The sequence below is a fragment of the Oxyura jamaicensis genome, chromosome 4 (assembly GCF_011077185.1).
Source record: "Oxyura jamaicensis isolate SHBP4307 breed ruddy duck chromosome 4, BPBGC_Ojam_1.0, whole genome shotgun sequence".
Classification (NCBI taxonomy): domain Eukaryota; kingdom Metazoa; phylum Chordata; class Aves; order Anseriformes; family Anatidae; genus Oxyura; species Oxyura jamaicensis.
Window position 1 is genome coordinate 67,656,677 of NC_048896.1, and position 27,155 is coordinate 67,683,831.

At 38.4% G+C, this 27,155-nt stretch overlaps 2 protein-coding genes across 11 annotated transcripts in view; one reads left to right on the plus strand and one right to left on the minus strand.

The window, feature by feature from the left end:
- Positions 1–19,378, plus strand: AASDH (aminoadipate-semialdehyde dehydrogenase). 5 transcript variants are annotated; one of them, XM_035326279.1, is made up of 15 exons: positions 1–133; positions 1,233–1,486; positions 3,585–3,705; positions 4,166–4,506; positions 5,328–5,520; positions 6,453–6,694; positions 9,587–9,693; positions 10,167–10,339; positions 11,081–11,273; positions 11,774–11,892; positions 13,214–14,054; positions 15,295–15,458; positions 15,914–16,039; positions 17,032–17,163; positions 18,037–19,378. In XM_035326279.1, exons 2-15 carry the CDS (start codon positions 1,257–1,259, stop codon positions 18,442–18,444), a joined length of 3,390 nt encoding a protein of 1,129 aa, XP_035182170.1. In that variant the 5' UTR covers positions 1–133; positions 1,233–1,256; the 3' UTR covers positions 18,445–19,378. The 5 variants fall into 5 exon arrangements, with proteins under 5 accessions (XP_035182170.1, XP_035182173.1, XP_035182174.1 ...); XM_035326280.1 differs by lacking the exon at positions 1–133 and adding an exon at positions 364–619; XM_035326281.1 differs by lacking the exon at positions 1–133 and adding an exon at positions 809–938 and having other exon boundaries at positions 1,231–1,486.
- A 677-nt stretch (positions 19,379–20,055) lies between these two features.
- CRACD (capping protein inhibiting regulator of actin dynamics) overlaps positions 20,056–27,155 on the minus strand; it is a 122,632-nt gene continuing 115,532 nt past the window's right edge. For all 6 annotated transcript variants that reach the window (XM_035326268.1, XM_035326273.1, XM_035326269.1 and 3 more), the window contains 3 exons: positions 26,219–26,409; positions 25,032–25,197; positions 20,056–22,923 (listed from right to left, as the gene is read on the minus strand). In XM_035326268.1, the coding sequence (XP_035182159.1) occupies positions 22,763–22,923; positions 25,032–25,197; positions 26,219–26,409 (518 nt within the window). In that variant the 3' untranslated portion in view covers positions 20,056–22,762. The remainder of the gene's footprint in view (positions 22,924–25,031; positions 25,198–26,218; positions 26,410–27,155) is intronic.

Here is a 27,155-nt window from a genome sequence, read left to right on the forward strand (position 1 = left end):
CGAACTGTGCGACAGATATTGACCAATGAGAGCGCGCGTTACTGGGGAATTGTCCAGGATTATAATGGCCCCGCCAATCAGAAGCGCTGTCCTTCGGTTGCTAGGAGGTGGCGAGCGGTGGCTGCTGCCTGAGGTGGGAGCCGGGGGCCTTGGGGCTGGGGGTGCCGGTGTCCGTCCCGCGGCGGCTGCTCGGCTGGGGGCGGGCTGGGGCAGCGCTGGGTGCGGTGGGGGGGGGGGGGGGAACGCGGACACAGCGGGGGGCTTAGTGCGGAGCTGTCCCCTCCGCGGCTGGGGCGGGAGGGCCCTGTGGTGCACGGAGACGCCCCTGCGGGAGCAACACTGGTAAAGCTTTAGGAGTCGCCTGTGGGGGTCCCTGTTTAAGCGGAATTTCCCTGTGCTGTTAAAGCTGGTGGTCAGTTTAAAGCTTTGAGGCCTTGGAGCGTGTCCAGAAAAGGGCTACGCAGCTGGTGAAGAGCCTGGAGCACAGGTCCTGTGAGGAGCGGCTGAGGGAGCTGGGGTTGTTTAGTCTGGAGCAGAGGAGGCTCGGGGAGACCTTATTGCTCTCTACAACTACCCAAAAGGAAGGTGTGGGGAGCTGGGGGTCGGCCTCTTCTCACAGGTAACTCGTGATAGGGCTAGAGGGAATGGCTTCAAGTTGTGCCAGGGGAAGTTCAGGTTGGAAATGAGGAGACATTTCTTCTCAGAAATTGGAACGGGTTGCCCCGGGAGGTGGTGGAGTTGCTGTCCCTGGGGGCGTTTAGGGAAAGGTTGAATGTGGTGCTTAGGGATGTGGTTTAGTGGGTGACGTTGGTGGTGGGGAGCAGGAGGACTTTTATAGCCTTAACGATTCTATAAATTACTAAAATTAATATTTTAGTTGTGCCCAGCTTTATAATAGGTGTAATGATGAGGAGCAAACTACATCAGTAATTAAATCTAACTGAATTTATCATGCTCCTAAGCATGAGACCCATGGTATATGATTAAAATATTAAGTTTTACATTCTAGCAGTATAAGGTGTTGTAGTGAAGCACTGTGTTTTCTGTTAACTGAGAAGTTTGTTTCTTTTTTTTTCTTTCCTGCTTGGTACTGTTTTGTGCATGTATGTCATTTGACTAATATACATGTGTATATGTATACATGTATGTATATATATATGTATGTATATATATATATATATATATATATAAAATAGGAGGTGACAATGTAGTCTGCTTTGTTAATCTTCCAGGGCTACTGAAGAAATGCAGCTGGGATGACTCTTCAGGAGATGGTGAACCAGGCAGCTAGCCTGTACTCGGATAGAAAGGCGGTTTGGTTTGATCAATGCAACGATGAGCCTCCAACTTTCTACACATATGCAACAGTGGTTAAATTTGCCGCGGAGTTAACAGCTTTCCTTCAAAAGCACTGCAGTCACCAAGGAAAATGTGAAATAGGCCTTTACTGCTATCCAGGAATAAACTTACCCTCTTGGATCTTAGGGTAATGGTTTGAATCTGTATTGTATTTTAATGGTCAACTCTATTAAGTAAATTTTCAGTCTGTTCATCTTTTTAAGATCAACAAAAATGTAGTAATACTATAAGCAATACCTACTAGTTGGTTTTGCTACTGCTGAAATGCTTGCTTTTTTGTTTCTTTATAGTATTCCTTAACCGTCTAGAGGCACTCTGAGTCTTGCAATCTTAAAGGGAAAAGATCGCAGTATTACAGTGTAGTCTTTGAAAAGCCTGTGCTAAAATTTATTGAATCTTAGGTTCCTTGATCTAAAATGTATGTAGTTCTTTTTAATGTATGGTTAAGTATATTTATAGAAATATCAGCAATTATTGACTATCTTTGTACTTGTTTAAAAGTGAACTTAACAGAATAAATACCTATTCAAAAACAAGTATACATTTTTTAATGCATTCTTCACGTCTTGTTAGCTGGAAATAAAGTAATGAAAATAAGTCATGCTCTAAGCTAAATGAGTCTATAGGTACAATTCCATTACAGGAATGTTGCGGGAGAAACTAATAAGCAATGCAGCGCTAAAGAGACACTGATTATTTAATGGCTAGGAAATTGAAATGTTTCTCTCAATACTCATGTTAATTCAGCAATTTATATAACTTACATTTATTGATGAATTAGAATGCTTGTATCCTTTTACCTATTAGGATATAACACAGTATCTTAGCATCCCAAGCATATTTTCTTCAGCTGATGTATACTGCAGGAGTTGTGCTTCCTAGGTATTGGTACTTAGGTGTGTTGGTATTTTCCTGCTGTCACACTGCATCTAAAATACACAGTACCATAAGAAGATGCATCACATCACAGAAGATGCGGTTGACTATAAAGATCTCAATCGAGTGCTGTAATCGTAAACCTTCCAGAAGTGCCGAGGAGCTTCCTCACTAATAAGGAAACACTTTTTCCCCAGTCCAGCAGTGGAGTAGGTTGCCCAGAGAGGTTGTGCAGGCTCTGTCCTCAGGGACTTTCAAGATCTGACTGACAAAGTCCTGCACAACGGCCTCAGGGCTGATGGCATTGGGGCAGCAGGTTGTACTGGGCAGCCTGTAGTCTCATCTGTCCTGGTTTATTCTGTGCCCTGATGCCCTGAGCAGCAACACAGATCTCTGTTGTGATATGCCTGGGAACTGGCAGGGCATTTTGATTTTTTACAGCCATCTTCGCTGAGTAATTAACTGCTATATATAATGCAAGGCAGGTTTACGTGGGTATTGATTCCAGTAGGCAGAACACTAGAGTTTCCAACCCTTTGTTCAGGATCTTGTCAGTATTATACTGGTAAATCACTTGCACAATGAAAAGTATACCAAATTAGACACGGGAACCCAGCCTAAGATGAAATAATAAGATTTATGGAAACTTTTCATATTTTAGTTACCGATTTTTTTTTTTGGAGTTAATAAATTCAAGTGTTAGCCTTTTATCGAATTGAGCCGCTAGAGGGAGTGCTTGCAGTAAACAACAGTTGAAGAAACTACAACATAAAGCAGTGTGAACGAGCAGAACGACACTTAGTGTTCCTCTGTTTATTTGTTAGGGAAAAAAGTTCTGGTACGTGCTCAGAATTTTCTTATACTGGACTGTTTACTGAGAATAAGAACTGCATTCAGTGGGTAGACCTTTTTTAAAAAAATAACTGCTGCAGGTTATTGTTAAAAATAACTGTTAATATTGTTAAAAAATAACTGTTGCAGGTTGATGAATGCTTGTATTTCTGTCCAGAGTCTGTAGCTGAAGTTTTGAAATTATGGTGCTGTTATGTCGGTGTTACCCTTGTCATCACCAACCTGCCTGGCCAAGAAGAATTCTGATTTTTTTAAATCTAGCTCTAATCTTTTTCCATGCTGTAAAATGCCAAAAGGCAACACTGATTATAATTTGCTTCATACTTTATTTCTAATAAAATATTTAAAAGTCAGGTTATAACTAAATTTTTTCTGGCTCTGGGTACAAATTACAGTTACAAAAAAATCTTAGTTAAATTCAGATAGATTTTCCTAGAGTTTTCTTCATTTCTCTGTGGATTTTTACTCATTTATTTATTTTTTGGGGGTCTTGTTAGAATCCTTCAGGTTCCAGCTGCCTATTCCCCTATTGATCCAGATGCACCACCAGTGTTATCTACATATTTCATAAGGAAATGCAATCTTCAACATATTCTTGTTGAGAATGACAAAATAAAGGTAAGTGTTCAGGCTTCTACAGAAGCATCAAAGCACAATTTAGAAATGTGTAGCTATTCAGATTGTATTCTGTTTCCATAAGCTTGGTCAGGCTTGTTTTTTTTTTTTTTTTTTTTTTTTTCATGACAAGAGGCTTTCATTCAGAAAAGCACATCTTTAAAATTAGAAGTACAAAGTGCTTCTCCCTTGTTCAGAAAAATTCTTTGTCCTCCATGGAATTCTTTTGTATGTTTTCCCTTTTCATTATTTGCTCAGGTGTTTATTTCTCATTCATAAAGTCTGTGTTTACTCATATTTAATATACAAACATATATGAGCTTAAAACTATCTGGTGTAAGTCCTCCTGAATAAAGGGGTTAAAGATTATTTGTGAAAAATGTTGTTCCATATTTCATTACATATGGTAGAACAATAGCACATCCTGATTTCTGCTGTTTAAATTGTTCATTTTATTTTACAGAAATTCCAGATGTCCCACACTGGCTGGTTTTCCTGCAATTCTTCCGCAGTGGAACATATGGGTTTAACTCTCTTCCAAGCAAGCTGGAGCAATACTGATGTAAATTCACAAGTAGACAATGTGAACAGTAAATTTGAACCTTTCAAAGCTATGGCTAACTCACAGCCAGGAAATACTGTTTGCCCAGAGCAACTCAAAGTAAAAACATCAGAAGGAGAATACATGGATGTTGGCCAGAAATGCTCTTTAGCTTACGTCTTGCATACATCAGGAACTACTGGGACCCCCAAAATTGTCAGAGTACCTCATAAATGTATAGTGCCAAATATTCAGCATCTTAAGTACGTGTGGTTTCCAGTTTTTCCTTTAAAAGCTTTTACAAATTTGATATTTAGGGACTCTCTAAGCATTTCAGAGGGATGTACATTGGGTCTTTGCTAACACTGTTTCACTTCTTCCCTTGCTTTTCAGATTTCTTTGTGGGTGTTTCTATTGTTTCAAAATAGTATCATAAAGTTTTGTTTCTTTCAGTGTAATTTTTAATGTGTAAATGTGCTTTTAAGTTATTTTTAAAATAAGCTTATATTGTTGTTTTTCTTTTTAAATTATGTTTTAAAATGTGTTTTGCTCATTTTTTTATGGGTGTACTTCAAATAATGTGCTGCTGTAAGTTTTGTATTGCTGGTTTGCTGCTTAAAAGAAATAGATAACAAAGTTAATTTTTCACAGTTATAGTTTATATATTTTTTTTGTAGTTTTTAAATCCTAATTCCTTTTTAGTCTCCTTGGATTGCTTTCTGTTCTATTTAATAATTTCTAGAAAATCTATTTATGGGAAATAACAGTTGTGTGTTTTTTTTAAAAAAATGAGCACCCATTAGTTGAAATACATCTTTCAGCATGCTGTATTGGTGTGTAATATGGTGGATAAACTTGTAAAAGGACCTCATTAGTTTATATCAATAGTTACGGTCTTGATACAGGAGCTCTTGCTGAAATTGACTGGTCTGCATATTCAGGCAGCATGCCTTCATATTCAGAGTAGTCTGTAACCCCTTGGCATTGCTTAAGTGAGGAACCTCTTTTGTGCTGCTCTTCTAGTTTGGAGTTGATTTTTTAACAACATGGATCAGGTTTGTAACTCCTGGCTTTCTTGTTTCAGATCCATATTTGAGATCACACAGGATGACGTGCTATTCCTGGCTTCTCCTCTAACATTTGACCCATCTGTGGTTGAAATGTTCATTGCGCTGACCAGTGGAGCCTCGATTCTAGTAGTCCCAAACACTGTTAAAATGATGCCTTTGGAGCTGTCTGCTGCTCTGTTTCGCCATCACCATGTGACAGTTCTGCAGGTAGGCAACACCTAAGATGACGTTTTTCAGTGTTTCACTTCTCACCTTTCCTAATGTGCGTTACTTTTTCATCAGTCTAAACAGTAACGACAGGAGTGTTCTTCCTGGAGAGGAGCTCATGCTATCCTTTTTCTGTAAAACATTAGCTCTTCAGCAAACTACCATTTGAAGGAAGCGTCATACAGTTTGCAACAGAAAGCAATGAACTGAAGATAAAACCAACATCCATCTTCAGGATCCATTAATTTTTAAGAATTAATTAAATTATGGAGTAAGCTGTTAGAAACATGTTAGCACTGTGCAATAGACTTGATCTTGGAGCCATTCCTCAAACAATTTTTGAATTTTAGCGGTAGTCTCTGTACTGAAAATACAACTGAAATAGTGCCATTGATAGGATGATAAAATGTTAGTTTTGTTTGTTTGTTTGTTTTAACAATAATGAGAGAAATAGAATAATTGATTCCCCAGCAACACTTTTACTGTTTTAATGCCATCTAATTATATGAGGCTTCATTTGTTCCTTCTGTGTTAGAATAGGAATATCTCATTTTTAACAACTTTAAAATTCATTTTTGGAATATTTGCTTGAAGTTATGAGCATCAAGCGTGGTTGAATAATGCTGGCCTTTTACCTGGCAGTGTAACAAAGTATTTTGTAAAGCTAGGTAAAGCAGAAACTCTACAGAAGAATGTAAATTGGTGCTGATAGTACTCATGAAAGGCTTCACACAATATAGAAAACCTTGCAAAATAGCAGCACACTCTATACTGACATCTGATGGTTGATGCCATCTACTGTACAGAGATAATGGTTAAGTAGATCCATAACATAAATATGATAGTAGATATAAAGCAAGAAGAGGTACACATATGGGGGAGAAAAAAAAAGTAACAGGTGTTTCTCATCTTTTTTAACATGAATCATTCAGGCAACACCAACACTTCTCAGGAGGTTTGGAGCTCACATTATTAAGTCAACAGTGTTATCTGCAGATACTTCACTCCGAGTCTTAGCCCTTGGTGGTGAAGCATTTTCCGTACTGAGTGTCTTGAGAAGTTGGAAGCACAAGGAGAACAGAACAAGTATTTTTAATCTATATGGTATCACCGAAGTGTCAAGCTGGGCCACTTGCTACAAGATTCCTGAAGAGGTTTTTAGTGCTGATTTTAGGTAGGAAATTCCATTTGTTTTGTGGCTTGGTGTGTGAATGCTAAAAATCAGCAGAAATGAAACCTAGGTCTCCTGTTTCCAGGACTACTTGATTCCTCATCAGTGTTTATGCCAGTAGAAGTTACACATGTTTTTTATGTAGAAATAGGCAAATCTGACCATTTCTCACATTGTTACAGCCCCCTCAAGTAAAAGTTGTTGAGTGATGTTTGAACTGTAAAACCTCAGCCTGAAATCCTGCATACTTGTAACACTGCTTCATGCAGTGTCATGATGGGCTCTGATTTGGTCATCACTCTATCTAGACTTCTTCCTCATCCCAGCCTGCCTTCCCACTGGTGGACCTGGACTGGCCTAGTCCAGGTTGTGCTATCTCTGTGGTGGTACTGGCTTGGTGTTACACCTCTGCAGGCAAATAGCTCCTACCCAATTTGTTAGCAACTTCAGTTAGCCCTACTCTTGCTCCTCGTGAAGCTTTTCCAGTGAGATCTTGCATATTCAAATAGAAGAAACCTAATAGAGCTGTCAGTGGGAGTAGAAAAATGAGGCTCTTTAACTCTTAATCATAGCCCCTGAACAAAGATACCTTCGTAGCTTAGTTCTGTCAAGTTTAGAAGGTTGCTTCTGAGATTTACTTATCTGAAGCAAAAATACTCAGAGATGACTTTCAAATGTAATCAATAGATGTAAGAGTAGTTCTTACCACTACAGTGCTTTTACCTACAGTTTTAAAACTCCACAAATGGAGAAGTGGAGACTAATTACTGATTTTTTTTCTGACATTGGATAATACAGTGTTGAACAAATGATCCCACTGATGTTACTTGACAAGCACGGATGACAAAAATTTGTACAAAGTGGCTCACCCAAGGTTTCACAGTCCTTTTAGTTGGACTTCCAGAAGTACTTTCTTTTCATCATTTAGCACTCTTCTATTTTCACACAATTAAAGACTTTTTTTTTTTGTTTGTTCATTGTATTTCATAAAGAGAGTTGCAGGAGTGTCAAGGCCATGAGAGGTTCTTTGAGTTAGCTCAGTGTTTTGTTTGTTCTCTGAAATGTGTAATTATTCTCTGGCATGGTGTTGTACATGTGACTTCAGTTAGACACATCCTATGAAATGGGATGTTTCAGACAAATGCTGTGATATTTAACCTGGTGCTTTAACAACTGAAGACTGAAAATGGTGGATGGTCATAAACCGTTGTCAAATTCTCCAGCAAAACTCCTGAATAAGCAAGGACTCTTCTAGATGTGGCCTGTTATTTAATAACTGTTCTGCAGAAAATGTGAGTTCTTTTACAGCACTGAAATTTTCTGATTCTAGTGTTTCATTCTGCTTTCTCTGAGTCCAGACATTGGCTTCTCCTCAGTGAAGCTGTTTTTTCTACTCAAAGTTTCTGTGCTCAGGAGATAATCTGTTGCTTTTCTGTTCAAACTAAGGTGCAGTTGGAATGCTGAAAATTTGTATAGTCTGTGACTGTTGGCTCTTGCTCTTCACATTGCAGTCTGTTCCCTCCAAGCGTAAGGGAATTACAGTTTCTTTGCAGTAAACAAATAAGCAGCCCAAGACCAAAAACAGGACAGATGGTTTTATGCCTTCTGCACTTCTTAGTATTGGTAGGACAATTGGAGTGCAGTGGTCTGTTACGTTTGCTATCTAAATTATAAAAACCGGCACAGTTTCTAGAGAACACTAGAATATCAAAAAACCAGCAGAAAAGTTAGTGCATTATTGGTCTGTCTCCCCTCTGTTTTTTAGATAGGTTTGGCAAAATTAAACCTGTAATCTCAAGTCTCTTAAAAATAATGTCAAAATGAATTTGTTGTTGTTGTTTTTAATTTTGCTGTTTTATAATATATGTAGTAATCTTGTTTGTTTGTTTGTTTGTTTTGTAGTTGCTATATTTTACTTTTTTTTTTTTTAATTATTATTATTTTCGTTGGGACTTTCCCATGGTGTGGGGTAAACATACTGAATATCAGGGATGCTTTCTCTTTGCCAAGTAATTCTGTTTTGAAGCTGAACAGAGCAAGGAAAAGAAGATCCCCACTTGGGAAAAAATACAAAATTTGAGTGCGTTTTGGCTAACGCAGGATAAAGCATTCAGTGACTGATCAGAAAAAAGAAGAGATTTCAACAGCCTAAATAGCAGGGATTGAGCAAGAGTATTACGTTCAAATAGGAGACTTTATGATCAAAGTTGAGCTGAAACACATGCCTAACTTGATATATTACCAAAATTATTTCAAGTTACTTTTTTATTTTATTTGACTAAAAAAATATATTATTCTCTACTTTCACTCAGAAGTAGTGTCTGTATTCAGTGAATGAGGTTTTGCAAAGTGCTTGCAAAAGGGAAAGGAATTAGTTGGCCTGCAGCTCGGTGGAAGAATTCTGTAATAAGATACATGATATTGAAATTGCTGTTCCTTTTATTGCAGGTTTTTCTGGAAGAGTCATCTGTATTCATTGACACAATATCAGTAACCAACAAGAATAAAAGCCCAAACTAGGGTAGGGAAAGAATGAATTAGGAAGTGTTTATGTGTTTAAAATGGTTGAACTTGATAGAGGTTCAACCAGGGGGACTTAAAAGCTGGCAGAAACTCAGGGTACTCTCAGGGGATTTCATCATCCATTAAGCCTTATTTTCTATCATTCTCTGGGTGTTTTTTTGTATATGATAATGAAACCCATGCACATGGATGAAGTTTTAAATTTTGAACAAATAGAGCAGTTTTTTAAGAAGAAATATTTGTAGAAAGAAGCCCCAGCCATCTACTCTTGCCCTGATCTTTTAAAAGACTGTATGTTAAATTGTTCGTGGAATGGTTGTTTTGTGTTCAGAAGGGAAAGATTTTTACTGCTTCTCTCTTCAATATATTTAGAACTGATTTCTCTGTACCTTTGGGATCACCGCTCCTTGGAACAACAGTTGAGGTCAGAGACGACAACGGTTCTGCAGTTCTAGAAGGCGAGGGACAAGTATTTATAGGTTATTTTATATTTTTTGTTCTTCTAAGATACTTTTCCTAATTGAGTTTTAGTAATATGTTGATTTTTTTTTTTTTACTTGGTGCCTACCTCTAATAAACAGATTAACGTAACATTGTAAATTCCCATTGGGCTGGGAACCTTGATGGCATTTTAGGTTGTTGGAATGATGGACAGGAAATTACCACCATTTCATCTGCATGCTGCTTTCATTATACTGATTATCTATTTTTTCTCCTTGCAATTTTGATGCTTAACTGTAGTAATTTACATGTTGGAACTGAATTAACTGTATAGCCCAAGTGGTACAGTGTAGAAGTTTAGACATTGATAAAAAAAAAAAAAAAAAAACAACTTTTGCTATTTATAATGCTTGCTAGCATTTAGGAGAATTTAATCAAACACTCAGTATTTTTATAATAATTTCATTTGCAATTAGCCATTTAATAATGACCACAGTCTTTTCTTGTGTAGGTGGTGAAGAACGAATTTGCTTTCTTGATGATGAGATAACTGTACCCCCGGGCACAATGAGAGAAACGGGGGATTTTGTAAGAGTGCAGAATGCGCAGATGGTCTTCTTGGGTCGGAAAGACAATCAGATTAAACGTCATGGCAAACGTTTTAATATTGAATGTTTGCAGCAGGTAATACAACATCTAATGTTATGCAGAGTGGCTGAGGGAGCTGAGGTTGTTTAGCCTAGAGACAAGGCTTGGGGGAGACCTTATTGCTCTCTCCAGTTACCTTAAAGGAGGCTATAGTGAGGTGGGGATCTGGCTCTTCTCCTAAGCACTAAGTGATAAGAGGAAATGGCCTTAAGTTGCGCCAGAGGAGATTTAAGTTGGCTATTAGGAAAAAAATATTCACTGAAAAGGGTGTGAAGTATTGGAACAGGCTGCCTGGGGAAGTGCTTGAGTCACCATCCCTGGACATCTTCAAAAAACATGTAGAGCTTAGTGACATGGTTCAATGGTGGGCTTGGCACTGCTGGGTTAAAGGTTGGATTGGGTGATCTTAGAGGTCTTTTCCAACCTAAATGGTTCTGTGGTTCTATGATTCTAATGAGTAGAGTATGTCAGTACAGAAGAGCAGGCGTAATGCTCATGCATCATTACCACCAGAAATCTGTATGTACTCAGATGATTTTTAGAAGGCTTGAATAAATTAGGAGGATGTATTATCAACAATCTAGTTATGTAATAGAGGTACCTAGAAAGGAGGAGTTCGGTTTTGTGTTCTTAGAAATCTATTTTATTGTATGTTTTATTCCAGCAGAATTGAAAACTGTATATGCAGATGAACATTTTCAAATGGTGCACTGCAGTGCTTGCATAATCTTTTGATAAACTGCATTTCAAAGCAAAACCAATATTTTTTAATTACAGGCTGCTGAAGATCTTTGTCAGGTAGAAGCTTGTGCAGTGACCTGGTATCAGCAAGAAAAACTTATCCTATTTGTTGTGCCCAGTGATGATTTAGAAGAGAGAGAAATTGTTAAAGAACTTCAAAAACGTCTGCCAGCTCACGCAATTCCTGATGAGCTTGTATGGATTAAATCTTTGCCTTTGACATCACATGGTAAGTGAAACTATAAGTACCCTTGCCACTTGCTGTAATGGTCTCCATTCTTTTTTTGTTGTTGTTAATTGACCCAAAACTTGTCATGCTTTTTAAACACACAGATCAGATAACTAACACCTAGTAGGAAATCTTGACCATGTATTATGTGTGCTTGATAATGTTTCATTCAAGATTCAAAAAGTAGCAGTAAAATCAATTTAGTATTAAAACTGCACTTTTTTTTTTTCCTCAGTCACTTCTGTTGCAGTCTGTGACCAAACCCTGACTTCTCTCAGGGAAAGATCATGCACTGAAAGGGGGATTATGCGGGAGGCTAGAGTAAATTTTCAAAAACCTTATTGGGTTCTGTTGAGTGTAGTTGGTTGACTGGATTAAAAAAAAAAATGCAGTTGAATGGAAGCCTGTAAAAGAGTAAGATAACTATTTGGGGAGAGCAAGCTTTGGAAGTGTAAATGCTGAAAAGCAATGAAAAAAATCATACTTTATTTTCTACAAAGGCAAAGTTGATATATCTGAACTGAACAAGATTTACCGCAACCATCTAAACTCCAGAAGGCGTGACAGTAAGCTGAATGGCGCAGAGGAATTGTGGGAAAGATTGCAGTATTTATGGAAGGTAGTATTTTGAGCTGCCTTTTTATCTTTGCAAGTAGATCATTATACATGTGTCAGGAATTAAACAGTTTTAAGAAGTATGACTAATGCAGCCAGAACATTCTTGCTGCCTATACATTCACGTATTACAGCTCTTTCTGTTCAGTTAATACTTAAATATAGTTGCTGTGTAACGGCCAGGAGGGACTCATTTATGTTTCTGTATCAGATAAAGCTGCAGACTGTGAAGGTATAAGCAATTAGCATAGGAAGGATGTAATCTGTCAGCAGCTTTTTGAATACTGCTTCACTTGCCAAGTAAGGTATCCCTAAGGGAAACGAGGAACTGGGACGTGGAAATTTTGTACAAAATAGCTACTGTGTTAGTAGAGTTTCTTATTTCTAAAGATAATTACAAATTGAAGAGTCTTTTTTTTTTTTAAAAAGGTGGCACAGTTACGTAATTATCTCTTGGACCGTCTCACTGTATTGTTCCTAAACTTCTGTGGTAAAGGCTTGTTTTTCACAGTACTCAAATGTGACGCCAAACAGTATTAGATTTTTTTGAAAGGTACGCGTCTAAATTTCACCTGAAAGTGGGATTTGCTGTGGTTAGGACTTGAATACATATGTATTCAAGCTGGTGATGCAATTTGCTATGCCTGTGCTGATTCTTAACTGTGTTGGTGGCTATAGAAATGATAACCAAGGGGGTGGGACGTGCCCTACATCTAGTTTGAACAGTAGAATGCAGCCTCCAAAATCAGAGGGTTTGGAACTTCATAACTTGACTTAAGAAGCAGGGAGTGCAGTGACAGGAGACGTAGTAATTGCTCTTTGTTGTAATAACAATGTTGAATCTGTAATCCTTTGTGAATTGGAAGGGGTTATAGCTTCAAAAGAAGGTAGATAAATAGGTTACTTAAATCATTCAAAAACAAAAGATACTGGTTTATATAAATCTTACTAAAAACCAGTTTTATTTAAAGGCATCTATATTTTATCTGAGAAGTAGTGTAGGTGTCATTAGTAAATAGTATTGAGATTGAAAATGGCCAACAAAAATACAGCACATTCTGCTTCAGTTCCTTATACTGCAGAATTGGAAATGAGCAAAAAAAATGTGTAGTATTGAACTAGCATCTCCCTGTTCCCACGTTCTCCTGTTCCTCCCCAGCTCATGTTCTGTCAGTATCTCTGCAAAGTTTCAGAGGAACGGACTTTCCTCAGTTCCTGTTAATTTTTAGTGGGACTTCTGGGTATTCAGTAGAATATTACCCGCCTTAAGTTTTTCTGTGTGACGTGGTGGAAGATTAATGAACTGTTTTCCTTCTTTTCTCTAGTCTGTTCTGGGTTTCCTAGGTGATTCCAGTGGAATTTCTAGAGACGCAGTATTTCTTCACAGTGGTGGAGACTCCTTAAAGGCTCTTCAATTTTATGATGAAATTGAGGTGCTAGTAGGCAGAGCTGTGCCTGGACTCCTGGAAGTTATCCTCAGCCGCACAATTGAACAGGTTTATACACATATTCTTAAAACTGTGTTTCCGGATGAAGACCAACTAATAAATAATGACAATGCTTTGAAGAGAAAATTAAGTAGAAACAATGGAGAGGAAATCCATGGAAAATGTAGTAAACTGAAATCTGAAATAAATTTTGAGGTTGTTCCAGGATTAATTTCATTTATTGCGCTGAGCAGAGGAAATCATTTTCTTTCTACGAATTTCACCAAGTCTTTAATGCAACCCAATAATACAGCACAGGTAGGAGTGGAACCACTACAACAACCATCCCTTCTGCATTTAGCGACTCCAAGTATAATGAAAAGCCCCGTGCAAGGGCACGAAATGGAGAAAAACAGAATTTTAACAGTTACCAACAAGGCACATAAAACTGACTGTAGCTCTGTGCAGCAACTCCATGCAGAATGTAGTCACATAGCAACGGCAGAGTTGACATTATTCACAAGATGGAAGTCAAATACAAGAAAATGTGTTGATGCATCGCCGCTGGTTATAATACCATTTAAAGATGAACTATCTGCATCTGTGTATGTTGGCTCTCACTCTCACACAATGCAGGCCGTTGATCTAGATTCGGGAGAAATAAAATGGGAGAAGACCCTTGGAGATCGTATTGAATCTTCTGCCTGCATATCTAAGTGTGGGAATTTCATCATCGTCGGTATGTCCTTTGTTTTAGCTTTCATTTCAGATTCATTTTTCTGCTAAATACGAAATGAGTAATGTAGAACATTGTTTCTTACCTCAGAATGACTTCCATCTATACTTATCCATGAACTTGCATGTCTGCTTCAGGGCTAGTTTGTTGTAAAACAGGGAAGAAGGAATAAGTAATTCAAGTTTCATGATAACCTGTGATGGAGATTATTTAACATACTGTTCAGTTGTGGGTGATGATATGTGAATTTCTTAGAAAGGCCTTGTTAAGGAATAAGCAGTAGGTGCAGTTTCTTTTCAGTGGTTGATTGAGGTGTGACCATTACGCTGTTTTTTAAAAAATGTATGGAAAGGTGATACAGTCTTAGAGCCTCTTTGAATATTGATAGAGGTAGAAGTCAGTATGTGGTGCCTCAGATAATTAAACAGTGAAAAATAATCTCCTTTAACTATGCATTTGTAAATATAAGTGACATGGAAATGTTTGGATAGCTTTTGGTTTATAAACATGAGTTTGGGAAAGTAAGTTTTTAATCCATTATTGTTTGTGAATTTTAAGGACAGTTGGCTATTGATGTGTAGCATTGACTTTTTATAAAACTTTGTCAGTTAGGACCAGTGTGCTCTATTTTTTGTCAGATCTGTTGCCAACAGAGTTACCACTATTTGTCTTAGCATTATCTTTTTAGCTAGAGTGCATACATCACTGGTGAGCACAGATGTCCAGATGATGAGGTTTTTATGCAGAGCTAATGTTGCCATTTTTTTCTACTATTTTGATTGCTGTTTACTCTGACAACAAAAATGAATGTTTTCTTAAGACCAAAAGTTTCTATAACTGCAGTTTCCATTAGAAAACATACAGACTTTATTCTTTCAGCATCTTTGTGTTCATAAAGGAAAATTAAAGAGAGAGGTCATTAGAAAAATCTTCCCCCTTTTCAGCAACTCTACTTGTCTTCTAATATTACTATTATAAAATTTGGTAGAATGGCAATGAAATAACTGTATTCTAAATGTCACCTGGACGGAACACACAGAATGATGAACTTTGAGTGTAGCAGACTCAACTTCAAGTTTGAATGATCAACTTGGAGGAGCAGCTTTGGAAACAATATTGAAACTCTTATCTCCTAAGTCATCTTACTTCTTTCCAGCAATGATGCAGGTAAAAGCATATATGACAGCATAAATACAAATATTTATTATACTTTTTTTCCACGGTTGTGTTTTGTTTGATACAGGCTGTTACGACGGCTTAGTGTACGTGCTCCAGAGCAGCAATGGAGAAACCCACTGGACTTTTGTCACAGAAGATACCGTGAAAAGCTCTGCAGTTGTAGATCCTTCCAGTGGACTAGTCTACATAGGATCGCATGACCAACATGTGTATGCTTTGGATATTTATGTAAGCACACTGGCTGACTTTTCTGTATACAAGAGCCAATATCCGAATTAGACCCTATCTCTGGCACACCAAATGAATACTCTGGTAGTGTTCGTCCTCTCAGCACTTCACCCTAAAACTTTTGAGAAAGTTATGCCTGCTTGAAGTGGGCTTAGAATTACGTGGTAGTAATAAATGTAGTGGTGTGCTCCTGCTCCTGGGTGAAACCACATCTTGAGCTTCTCAGTTACTGAATGCTCTGAGGGTGTTTCAGAGTAGGGTGCCCAGCTGGAAATAACACTGTGGCTTAGTTGTGGAAAGAGAATCTTAGGTTTCAAAAGAGCTGATGGGGGGAGAAGGAAAACAAGGCGTGGAGAAACTACTGATTGATTAGCATGTTTTCTCGTATTTACTAGAAAAGAAAGTGGTCAATGGAGCTTGAACTCCAATTGTAATTTTTTTTCTTGTGCTCACAGAAAAAAGTGTGCATATGGAAATCGCATTGCGAAGGTGGAGCTGTGTTTTCCTCTCCTTGTCTAAGTTCTTCTCCGCATCACGTTTATGTTGCTACACTAGGAGGACTCTTACTGGCTGTAAACCCGGTATGTACGTTTGCCTGCTTGTCTTTGATCCCAGTCTCAAATTTAGGTTAAACCAAAATGCATTTCGGAAGGTAGGAGCACTTTTCTGATGAAGGAAATCACACGATCTTATGTTACTATGAAATATTTTTCCCATGAGAGTCTTATTATACACAAGGTCACTATAGCAATTCCTGTACTGCAGAAAAGGGTCTGGTAACAAAGGGAATTGAAGTGACTTGCTTGAATTTGCATGCTGACTGTAGGCTGAAATTGGAATCAGGGTCTTCTGATCCCACACCCTACATGATTAGTTAAACCAGTATTTGTGGTGTTCAGCCCTCACAACCCTACGTCAGTCCTGACCATCCTTATCTCCCCCCTGCTACAGATTTCCTTAGTAATACCTAAGTGGTTCCTGTCTGCCTCTAGTGTTAGAAGACAAGTGTGTGGTTTTGCATCTCTTGTGGGCTGTGGATAAGAAAATATTTTTTTTCCTAATTCTGAGTAAGAGGTAATTGAGAACCCCAGCTGTAACTCCAAGTGATTATTTATAACAATAGGAGCTCATTGTGACAATCATGGATTGTGGGTTGCAGCATTTCCTACAGTATTCGTAGTTTATAATAATGCAAGTCATAATTCATACCGCTTATTTTCAAGATATTCTCTCCTTCACTGACCCTTTTCACATACTGAGGAGCTGGGAATGGAATTAAAAATGAATCTGCCATTCTTGAAACTGCTACTACTACCACTTTGTTATTAATATTACTGTTTTGCCTAGGGGAAGGAAGAGAAAGGTGGAATGGGGGCAATGAATATCCCAGGGAATGCACTAAACAGTTTGAATAGTATTTGAAGAGGAGGTTTGCTTCTGGTGTGCATTCTGGTTGGAAGAGGCCTTTTTTCTTTCTTTCTTAAGGGCTGGGTCAAGCTGTGAAGGAAGGGTCATTTTGTGTAGCTGCTTACAGTTGTCTGAAGCATCAGACACTGCACACTGCCATTTGCAGGTGACGGGGAATAAGATTTGGAAGAGCTTCCTGGGAAAACCACTTTTCTCCTCTCCTCACTGCAATGAGAAGTGTGTTTGTATTGGATGTGTGGATGGAAACTTGTATTGTTACACTCATTCTGGAGAACAGGTAAAAGCTGCTACTGTTGGCCTTTTTGTACTTTTTTTTAATGTTCATCACAAAACTCTGCATGAGATCCTTTATTAATGCTATTTTCTGCGGTTTAATGATTACCACACACCTTTTTGTGAACCAAATGCAAGAATGTATTTATTTTTATGGAGAAAAGAAAGCAGAAAATCAGTAGTACAGCCAGCGCATGGCTGAGCTAGAAATAAACCCCGACTGCCGAGGTGCTTGATGGAGTAGCAGAAATTCTAGTTGAGAGCATACACCCAGAGCAAATGGTAAGTGCCAGAGCAGTGCCAACAAAAAAAAAGGTCTACTTCTGGTTTTGAAGCTTTTCATGAATGTTTAAAGCATCTCTTTATAGGTGGTGGCTGTTCAGAAGTAAAGTTTTCTTAGAATGTTTTATTTATCAAAAAATACTGGCATCACAGGAGAGATGCTGCAAATCGTAATTGTGGCAAGATGTATCAGCCTTCACATTCAATTAAATGAGAACATTTTTAGTTCCTCCATGGTGAGTATGGTTTGGTACCATACTGTGGTTACAGTGTGATAACAGAATTCATAAATTCATAAAGTTCATTACTAATTTGGTTACGATGGGCCTAGACCATTCTTTTCCCAAGATGGCCATTTTACATGTGCCTCACAGAAGGTAGCAACTCTTGCATATCTGTTTTATGAGTTTTTTATCACTTACTGTCTGTAAAGCTTAACTTGTAATTTGACAAGTATTTACCAGCCCTCACCAAAACCTCATATGCTCTTGAAATAGCATGCTCTCCTGTCAACAACCAGTTACTAAAAATCAGTTGCTGTCATACTGAAAATGTGACTGACCTGTGCTAATGGGTGATTATGTTATTTTTGTAGGCTTGGCAGTTTCCCACTAATGGCCCAGTGTTTTCATCTCCGTGCATCTCAACTTTAACTAAGCAAGAAGTATTTTTTGGCTCCCATGATTGCTTTATCTACTGTTGCAATACGGAGGGTAATTTACTGTGGAAATTTGAAGCCACTTCAAGTGTTTATGGAACACCATTTGTTTTCCAAAGTGATGACTTAAAGAACAAAATCCTTTTGGCAGCAGTATCTACAGATGGCACAGTGTGGATCCTGAATGCCAAGAACGGAACAGCAGAAGGAGTAGCGAAGCTTCCAGGGGAAGTTTTCTCTTCCCCTGTAGTATGGGGAACAAAGCTTGTTGTTGGCTGTAGAAATGATTATGTTTATTGCCTAGATTTGTGTATAACAGGACATAAAGAACAACGAGGATGTTAGGCTGCTACCTTTGTGTTTACATCTGTACATTAAGAACTCACAGGTGCTGTCTACCTCTCCGCCTATTTGGCTGAAGATGACGAGATGCTCTTTGCAGACTTCTCAGGTAGCATTTTGCACCACAGGAACAGCCAGAGCAGGTAAGTGATGCTTGTTGACTTGCTGTACTGACTGCAGGCTGGCTGCTCAGCACCTAGCCCAAAGTTTCACTGTCCCTCCCTCACTTTCCAGCTCAGGTTCATGCAAGAAATGGTTTCAAATGGTTTGGATACAAGTGTTGTGCTTTTGACAGGTATAGTAGGAAATTAATAGGCAGTAATAGGCTTCAAGCACTTAAGACAATTGGGAGAAACTGGGGTAAGGTGCAGTACTGTGCAACTTGAATTAACACACTTGTCTTGGTGAGAGACGAACATGTTCTTTCCTAAGATCCAGCTGAACTTTTCCCGAGCTCCTTTTGGCCTAGCCTGTGCGTAGCTCTTCCCCGTGTCAGGCTGCTGTTTGTCTGGTTTGACTGGGTTTCTATTCTGTGGCAAGGCAACCAAAGTCCTTTGTTGATTCTAACTTTTCAGATGATTTCTGGGGATATATCCTGCATTCCATGGACTTGGGAGTAATGACTTTTTGTTATAGTTTGTATAAACTACATAATTAATCTTTTGCAAGCCTGAGCCCCCTGTGGCTTCAGTTCAGCCAGGCATATACTTGTAAACTCCATTAAAGTCAGCACGTGTTAATTCCTGTATTCTGAAGTGGAAAGGTACTTCGCTGTGTGTATTTACTACATTGCAATGCCAAGTTACCATATGAGTTCCAAGGTGAAGTGTATAGTGTTCGAGTCAATGCTTGCCAAATCATTTTTGAAGAAATTTGAATTAATGCTCTTTACAATGTATTTACAGAGAACTATTAATAAAGGATTGTGTAGATTTTTTTGGTTGTCCTTAACCCCTTAAAAAGAATTAGTGCCAGTAATGCAGATCGAGTATTTGCTGACAAAAGTACACTTAAACTCTGAGTGTCTTCCTGATTGAGTCTTCTAAAAGAACTCTTGTGGAAGCTATTATTTCCTTCTCACGCGCCATCTGCTTTACATTCTAACAGCCTGAGTTAGCTTAGCCTCTTCAAATTCTAATTTACTTTTTGCTTCATCACATCTTGTTCCTCCATTTTATTGTTAACAGAAATGCATAGGTAAGACACTTGTGGCACTACAAGGTCTATTATAAAGCAAACCTGAACTACAGAGATACCAACAGGAGACACAGAATTGATACACCCTTGATTAGATAATTTTGACTGGGTTATAGTTTAATAAGAATTAAAATGACATAAGTATAATAAACAATTGCACTTTAAAACATTTGAAAAATTAAAAAAGTACACAACAAATACCCCACAATTATACATCTTATAATTTTTATACATTACTATATGAACATAGAGGTTAATCATATATAACCTTGTCAGAAGAAATGGTATTTCATGTGTTTAAGTTACAAAAAATTGAGACAATATACTACATAGTGGTTTGTTCGGTTCTTAAAACATTTTTGCTGTTTCAAAGTCAGTAGTAATGTTTTGGTGGTTTGTTATTTTTTTGTTTGTTCGTTTTTCTTTTTACAGATTTCCAACACTTTATCAGTAATGGTTGCAAGAAAGATAAAGCAAAGTAACACTTCACTTCATTGGTATTTAGTGCAAATTTTTGTTAATTTACCATGAAATGTCACTGTTAAACATGTACACTTCAGAAATGTTTCCACCAAGTACTGTACAGAATACAGTTTCCATTATTACACTAGATACCTTTATGTTTGACAACAACTTCTGCTTTGAAGCTTTAGATTAAGACCATCCTCACTGAAAGCTCTATTCTATGTGCTATAAGTGTATTGTATTGGAAAATTGCATCATTATGTCATGCACAGTAGCACCTAATTATGCTATGCTTTTTGGAACACTTTAATCCTGATTTACTTCACCTTCTCTGTATTTCTGCCTGGATCCCTGTCCCAAGAAATAATCCTGAAGATGGGTTTCAGACAGTTCAGTTCTTGTAATTACAAATAGCGCAGGCTTATAAACTCAGAAAAAAAAAGTGTAAATCGAACTTAAGCAGCACTAATTCATGGTGCTTGCAGAGCAAAAATAGTTATGGGCAGAATTCTTTCTCAGACAAGCTTGCAGAGATTTTTACTTCGAAGATGTTAAGCATTTTTTCCAAATATTTAAGAACAACATTGCCCCATCTCTGTACAAAACATTTTAAATACTTATATTAAGAGAAAAAAAATTACTGTAGAGATTCTGGTTTTAAATATAAAACAGTAAAACTGATGGCTTAAAACAGACACAAGAAAAAAACGTCTTGCTGCTGCACAGCTACTCCATCTAATGCATCCTTTGTGTTTGTGCTGTTGTAACCATGATGCTGAACCTTTGTTTTTGCTTTGATAGGAAATAGAGTATTCAGTAATGACGGTTGTGGACAAGCCCTTTTTGATTTTTAGAATGGGAGGCTATGGCAGGTTTCATTCTGTTTTCTGCATAATTTAAAGTGCTGCTACTCATGCTGCATACAGCAGTTTGGCTAAAATACTTCCATGAGTTGTGTGTGAATCTATAATGATGCAACTGATTCTCAAGAAAATACCTCCCTTTAAAATGGTTTATGTTTAAAGGTTCCCTTGAGCCTTATCATTACAAGGAGATGTTCAAATTTAAAAACTTCCCTGAAAAACAAACTTGGGAGTGTTACAAATATGTTTACTAGAATGACTTTTAAAATGCAGACACATATATTTCTGTGGGATATTAAGGATAGTAAAATTATGGACTTTTTCCATTTTTGTAATAGGGTGGGAATGAACACTTCTATTTTAGGTACAAAGAAGTAACAAAGAATCTGCAGATACCCAAGATGGGGGGTAGGTAAACACTTACTTGGGAGAGGTACAAAAACACTTTCTGAAGTCTGCTTGCTGTGTTGGTCAAAGTATGGGAAGTTATCTGAACCACCTAAAGCTGCATATGAAGTAAAATCAGGAAGAATGCAGAGTTAAAACTTGAGATATCACTGACTGAGCTTTCAGGTTTCAGTTAAATCCAGTCATGCAATCTTATTCCTGTGGCAATGTGATGAGACTAATTCTGTAAGTACAGGAGCACAGGAATCATTCTACGTACTTCAGTTGCAGACGATTGATTTCAAGTTTTAATCTGCAATCGCTGTCTGTATGCATCTTAAACATGGCCAAGCACACAAACAGTGCTGCGCTAAACGACCTGAATAAACACTGCCTCTGGCTTACAGAGTCAGCCAGGTTGGAAAAGACCCTCCAGGTCACCAAGTCCAACCACCAACCTGACCTGCCAAGTACCACCATTAAACTGTGTCCCTTCGTGCCACGTCCACACATCTCTGAAATACCTCCAGGGATGAGGACTCCACCAGCGCCCTGGGCAGCCCGTTCAGTGCTTGATCACCCTCTCTGTGAAGTTCTTCCTAACCTCCAATCTAAACCTCCCTGGCACAACGGAGACTGTTTCCTTGTGTCCTATCACTTGTCACCTGAGGAAAAACCTTCCTCGCGGCAGCCTCCTGTCAGGTAGTTGCAGAGAATAGAGGCTTCTTTCTGAAAACGTTCTGACTTCTGTTTAACTAGTAATTTTTATAAAGTTGGATAATTTTTTTTTTTTTTCCTAGGAGTGAGAGAATATAGACATAATATATTAATGCTATAATGAAAGGAATTACCTCAGCATTTAGATGGTCCTTCTTATTTATCGTTTTCAGGTGGAAAGATGGCTCCCAAAGTTCATTAGGTATGAAGCTTCCAAATAGCAGGTAGAACTGACAGTTCATACAGTTTAACACTTAAGAAAATTTAGGAATAAGAGAAGGGAACATGCATCTTGCATAAATTTTCAACAATGGAGTGTTGAAAAGCTTTTCTGAGATCTGCACTTAAGAGTAGAGATCTACAATTGCAGAACCAAATACTCAGAGAATTTAAGGAGCTTCTTAAGTTCTGCCCCTTATGGTGATACTGGCTAAAATTTACATCCAGTATCTGAGCATTCTTGAATTTTTGAGAGAGACTGGTTCTGAAATTTGCATGTGACCTTATTTAGCTATTTGTCAAAGCAATGGAATATATGACTTGAGTACACTTTACAGTGAGCTAGAGCAAAATGGTAATCAGTTCAGTTTTCAGTTCTTCAAGACATGCATTTTCAGTTTTGTCATGTGTAAAAAGCTGAATAAATAAAAAGAAAGCAATTAATAGGCAGCAATAAGACGTAATTGTATAGTTTACTTTATGATCTGTGGACAGTCACTCCAGGCTTTTGCTTTCCTTTTGGCTAACGCAAGCCAGGCTGGTTCTGTTGACACAGGGTTAGCATCAGGCGTAGAGAATCTCTTGGCCACCTCTTTTGCCAGTGGGTTTGATGGAACAGAATCAGAAATCTCCACTGGTTGTGACAGAGGGGGGGAGGGAGAGACAAAACAAATGTTACTTAAACCCCATATCCTTAGAGGAGATCTCAGCAAACTTATTCTAAACATGTTCTAGCCTGGTCTTCTGAGCCTGGTCTCAGAAGCATTCTTTTGAAGAATGCTTCTGAGCATTCTTCAAATGCTCTCCTAATTGTGGGAAACCTAAATCAGTGTTACCATCCGTAGTAAAGAAACACTGGCTTACATTATACTTGTGCCATGTTCAATACCATGTTCTTTGGCCCAAGTATCTATAAGGTTGTTTCGGAAATGAGTCGGTAACAGCTACCTGACTCCAAATGTAGACAGCAACACATGGATACCCAGTCTCTATTTCCCTTAGAGCCAACAGTTATGCTTTCACTTTAACATAATTGGTGATTCCTCTTGAATTTCCTCATGAAATTCATATCCTAGTGCAGACAGACCTTCCAAGGCACATTTTTTTTCTGGTCCTGCTTTAATTTAATTTTGGGTCATCTCTTGTGCTAGAGTTTTTCTGCTAGAGCCGACAACATATTGCAGTACAACATACCGTACCACTGCGTCTTTCCAGGCAGGGCTGCAGTAGAGCCCTGTGGCAGCTTGTGGGAGGAATGCTCTAAAGCTTTTCCAGCTGCCTGCCTCCAAAGCCAGTTTGGATGCTGGAAGCAAGCTAACAGGTAGCATGAAGGTTTGGGGCAAACTGTGTAAGATGTTGCAAGCAAAACAAGTTCTCAGGCATATCTGTATGGGCACACAGCTGCGCTGTGGACATGCAGCATCTAAGCCAACTGAATACAGGTTTGCTTGGTGCCCCTTTATGTTCTGCTTAGAAACGTCTGTGACATAGGAGTAGCTCTGCTTTAGCCTTTACTGTTACAAAGCTAAGGTAGCTGTAATACCTCATTGCTTTCGTAGTTACCTTCCATAATTCGTGGCTCGGAGGGGTACTGAATAGACGCAGCTGATACACGTGTATTTAGAATCAGACAATCATCCGGGTTGGAAAAGATCTCTGAGATCATCTGGCCCAACCTTTAACATAATACTAAAGTCCACCATTAAACCGTGCTACTAAGTTCCAAATCCACACGTTTCTCGAAGACATTGAGAGATCTCCTTTTTGGCCAACAAGCACCTTTACAAGCATTATTAAGCATGTTTACAAGCATTGTTGATGCTTGGCTAACAAGCATCAATGCTTTACTTTCAAAGCAGCCCACATTATTTACAGCCTCGCCTCTAAAAAGGTTTCTTCATTATTTATCCATACTCTTCTTCAAAACCTTTTGCCAGAACTAATGTTGACAAGAGAAATATTACACAAGTCTCAAATTTAAACAGCCCAAATGCCGTGACCTTTGGGGAAGCATTTATTTTCATGTTTCTGCCTTTTGAATATGTAACGTATGAATATTATTTATGAATATTCAGTTTATCCAGTAGTGGGTTCTGGTTCCAACTGTCCAAACTAGATACTAGACTGGGAGGGAGAAATCCTAAATTCAAAGTGATAGGCTACCTTCAATTTAATGCAATTATTTTTTGTCTTTTTGAATGGCACAAGTCCTCATTCCAAATATTCTGGGAGATAATTCCTCCTCTCCAACGAGGGAGGTGTGAGAACATAACATGCCCTATTTCCCACACAGGTACATCTTGTAGGCTTTCAGCACCATTTCTGCTCTGTGCTGACCCTCAACCTAAAGGCAAATCAGCACTGCAATTGCAATTCACAGTAAACCAAATGCGCTTAAATTCACTAAACTTGTTCAAAAAATACTTGTTGGATGTGGCTTGGGGAGACAGCCTAATTTTTGTTTTTAGTTTTTAACTTGAACTGGGTCAATTCTGAGCAAACATAGTTCTGCAGCTTTAATGATCCTGGGAACCTAGCAACAACTGATTAAAATGATGTACTTCCAGCGTAACGGCCAGCATGTGGGACTGGGCCAAGTTATATTGCTCCTGCTGAAAGAAAATGTGTTCTTAGTTCTAGGGGTAATATGAGAGAGAAAAAATCATTCACTTTCTCAAAAACATGCAATACCACTTCTAAAAGTGCATTATTCTTAGAGGAAATGTGAATCTCCCACTGTACCTGTCACAGAAGTTGGAAGGGTATTAGACTTCTTCAGCTGCTCCCTTCTTTCAAGTCTTGACACAGCAGTTTCAATTTTCTTCTCCCCTTCTTGAGGCGTAGATTTCTGCAGTGTGCTTGTTTTGCTGCTGCTGCTTTTATTATCTGACTGGTTACTCACAGCCGCCTAGAACAAAGAAGAAAAACTGGTAAATGAGGGGCAGCCTGTCCTGTAGGGGCTACCAGTAAGAGATAGCACACTTGATGCTATCACACCTGTCCCTTCCTTAACCTTCCTTTCGGGCAACAAATCCAAACACTCCGATTCTTTTAAATCTTAAGAGTTAGTAAAACTTGTAAAAGACGATGACAAAATTAAATTTGTCAAGTTGTCATTTCAGTCAAAATATTGGGCAGCTTGACCCAGCCCAACCTGTTACGCACAGCACAGAACAGCGTGCGTCTGTGGGCAGCTTCACACCCACTGCTTTCTTCCACCAGTTAGTATGTCTGTACGTATCTGTCCATCAGAAATTTGGGTCCCATAACAAACATCAAAATAGGCTTCATTATCCACACAGCTTCTCTTTTTACCATCTGTGGTATCTATATACAGCATCGCTGCTTGCATAGTGTCACTTCTGTGCTGTAAGGGGAAATGGTTTTCTTACTAATAGAAAAACACCTACTTAGAGAACAGGAGAGATGTGATACTTGAATTCATTGCCTGCTTTAAGTGTTTGCATGTTTTCTGTTACAGTCCATTTCTTTCACTCATCTACATTTTATCCAAATAATACGTGCTATGATAAAAATAAACTCCAGCGTACTAATATTCACCTATATTCACCTAGTAATGAATGTCATATCCCAAGCACTGAGGTTTTCTCAAGCTTTGAAGGACTGACGTTCCATACAATTTTTCTGTTGCACCACCTGCACAGGGGTCATGCTTATGATTGCTATTAACCACCCTCTGATATTAAGACATCAGATTTTATCCTAAAATTGTCACACTATTGCACATTGTTTCCTTCTGGAGATTTGCAAAATGGAACTCTGGACTTTCAGACTACTTTTTGCTCACCTTCATCTTGGCTTTTATGCCATCTTACAGACCAACCACAGTAAGAACAGAAATCCCTTCCACAAAAGAAAACTAGCCAGTAGTTGCAGTGATCACATTAGTATTTCTAAGGATTGCTTACATTTTCTTTAGCCAGCTTCTCTGCTTGCTTTGCCTCTCTGGCTTGTCTCCTCTCTTCCCTAGTAGCTTGCTGTTCACGAAATCCCTTTTGCTTTTGCAGCGCCAATGTAATCCAAAGTGGTTGTGAAGTTTCAACTTTTTCCATCAATTTAGAGCCATCTAAAGAGTGCCTGCTCTGGAGGACTGGTTTTTCTGTAAGAAAACACGAAGAGAACTGGTTGAGTAATGCACATCCCTTGCTCAAGCAAATCAGTACAACTGACCCACCGTGTCAAACTCCGGAGCTAAGCTTATTGACTTCTGTGCTGTGTGCAGACCTTCATGAACTGTATGTCAAAACCTGAAACAGCTTTAATGCCTCAAGAATAAGACCCAATTCAGCGCTCTCTTACCTCTATACAAGTTTATCTTTTTGTTGTTGTTAAAAAGCCCGTCCCCTGGAGTTCTAGCCTAGTTTACTACATATACTTCCACTACCTAGGAGATATTTAAGTGAAAGTAAGTGATACATATTCATTGATTGCTTGCACTAGATACTGCAGTTTCCTGGTCTTACAGCCACATTTAAGGGAACAGTGTCCAAACTTCAGCTAAAAAAGGGTGCTGAAAAATAATTATAACTGCAGCCCCTCTTAAAAGTTTTTTTTTAAATTGCCACTTGAGCACTGGTTGTTTTCTCATTCAGTGCAGTGATTCAAGAACAATAAAAGGTGCATGTAACCTTTCTCTAACAGTTGGTGCCTTTAGCTATTTCCAGAAAGAAATCAGACTTTATTTGAGCAGTTTTTTGAAAAGTCACATTGGAGCTAGCAAGCAGAACACCTATAATCTGATACTACATACCTTTAAATATCTGTACTGATGTTTGCAAGTAGTATTTGAGGCCAAAAGCATCTCTGACAACAAGCTAGAGACTTTCTTTATCTTGAACAACACTG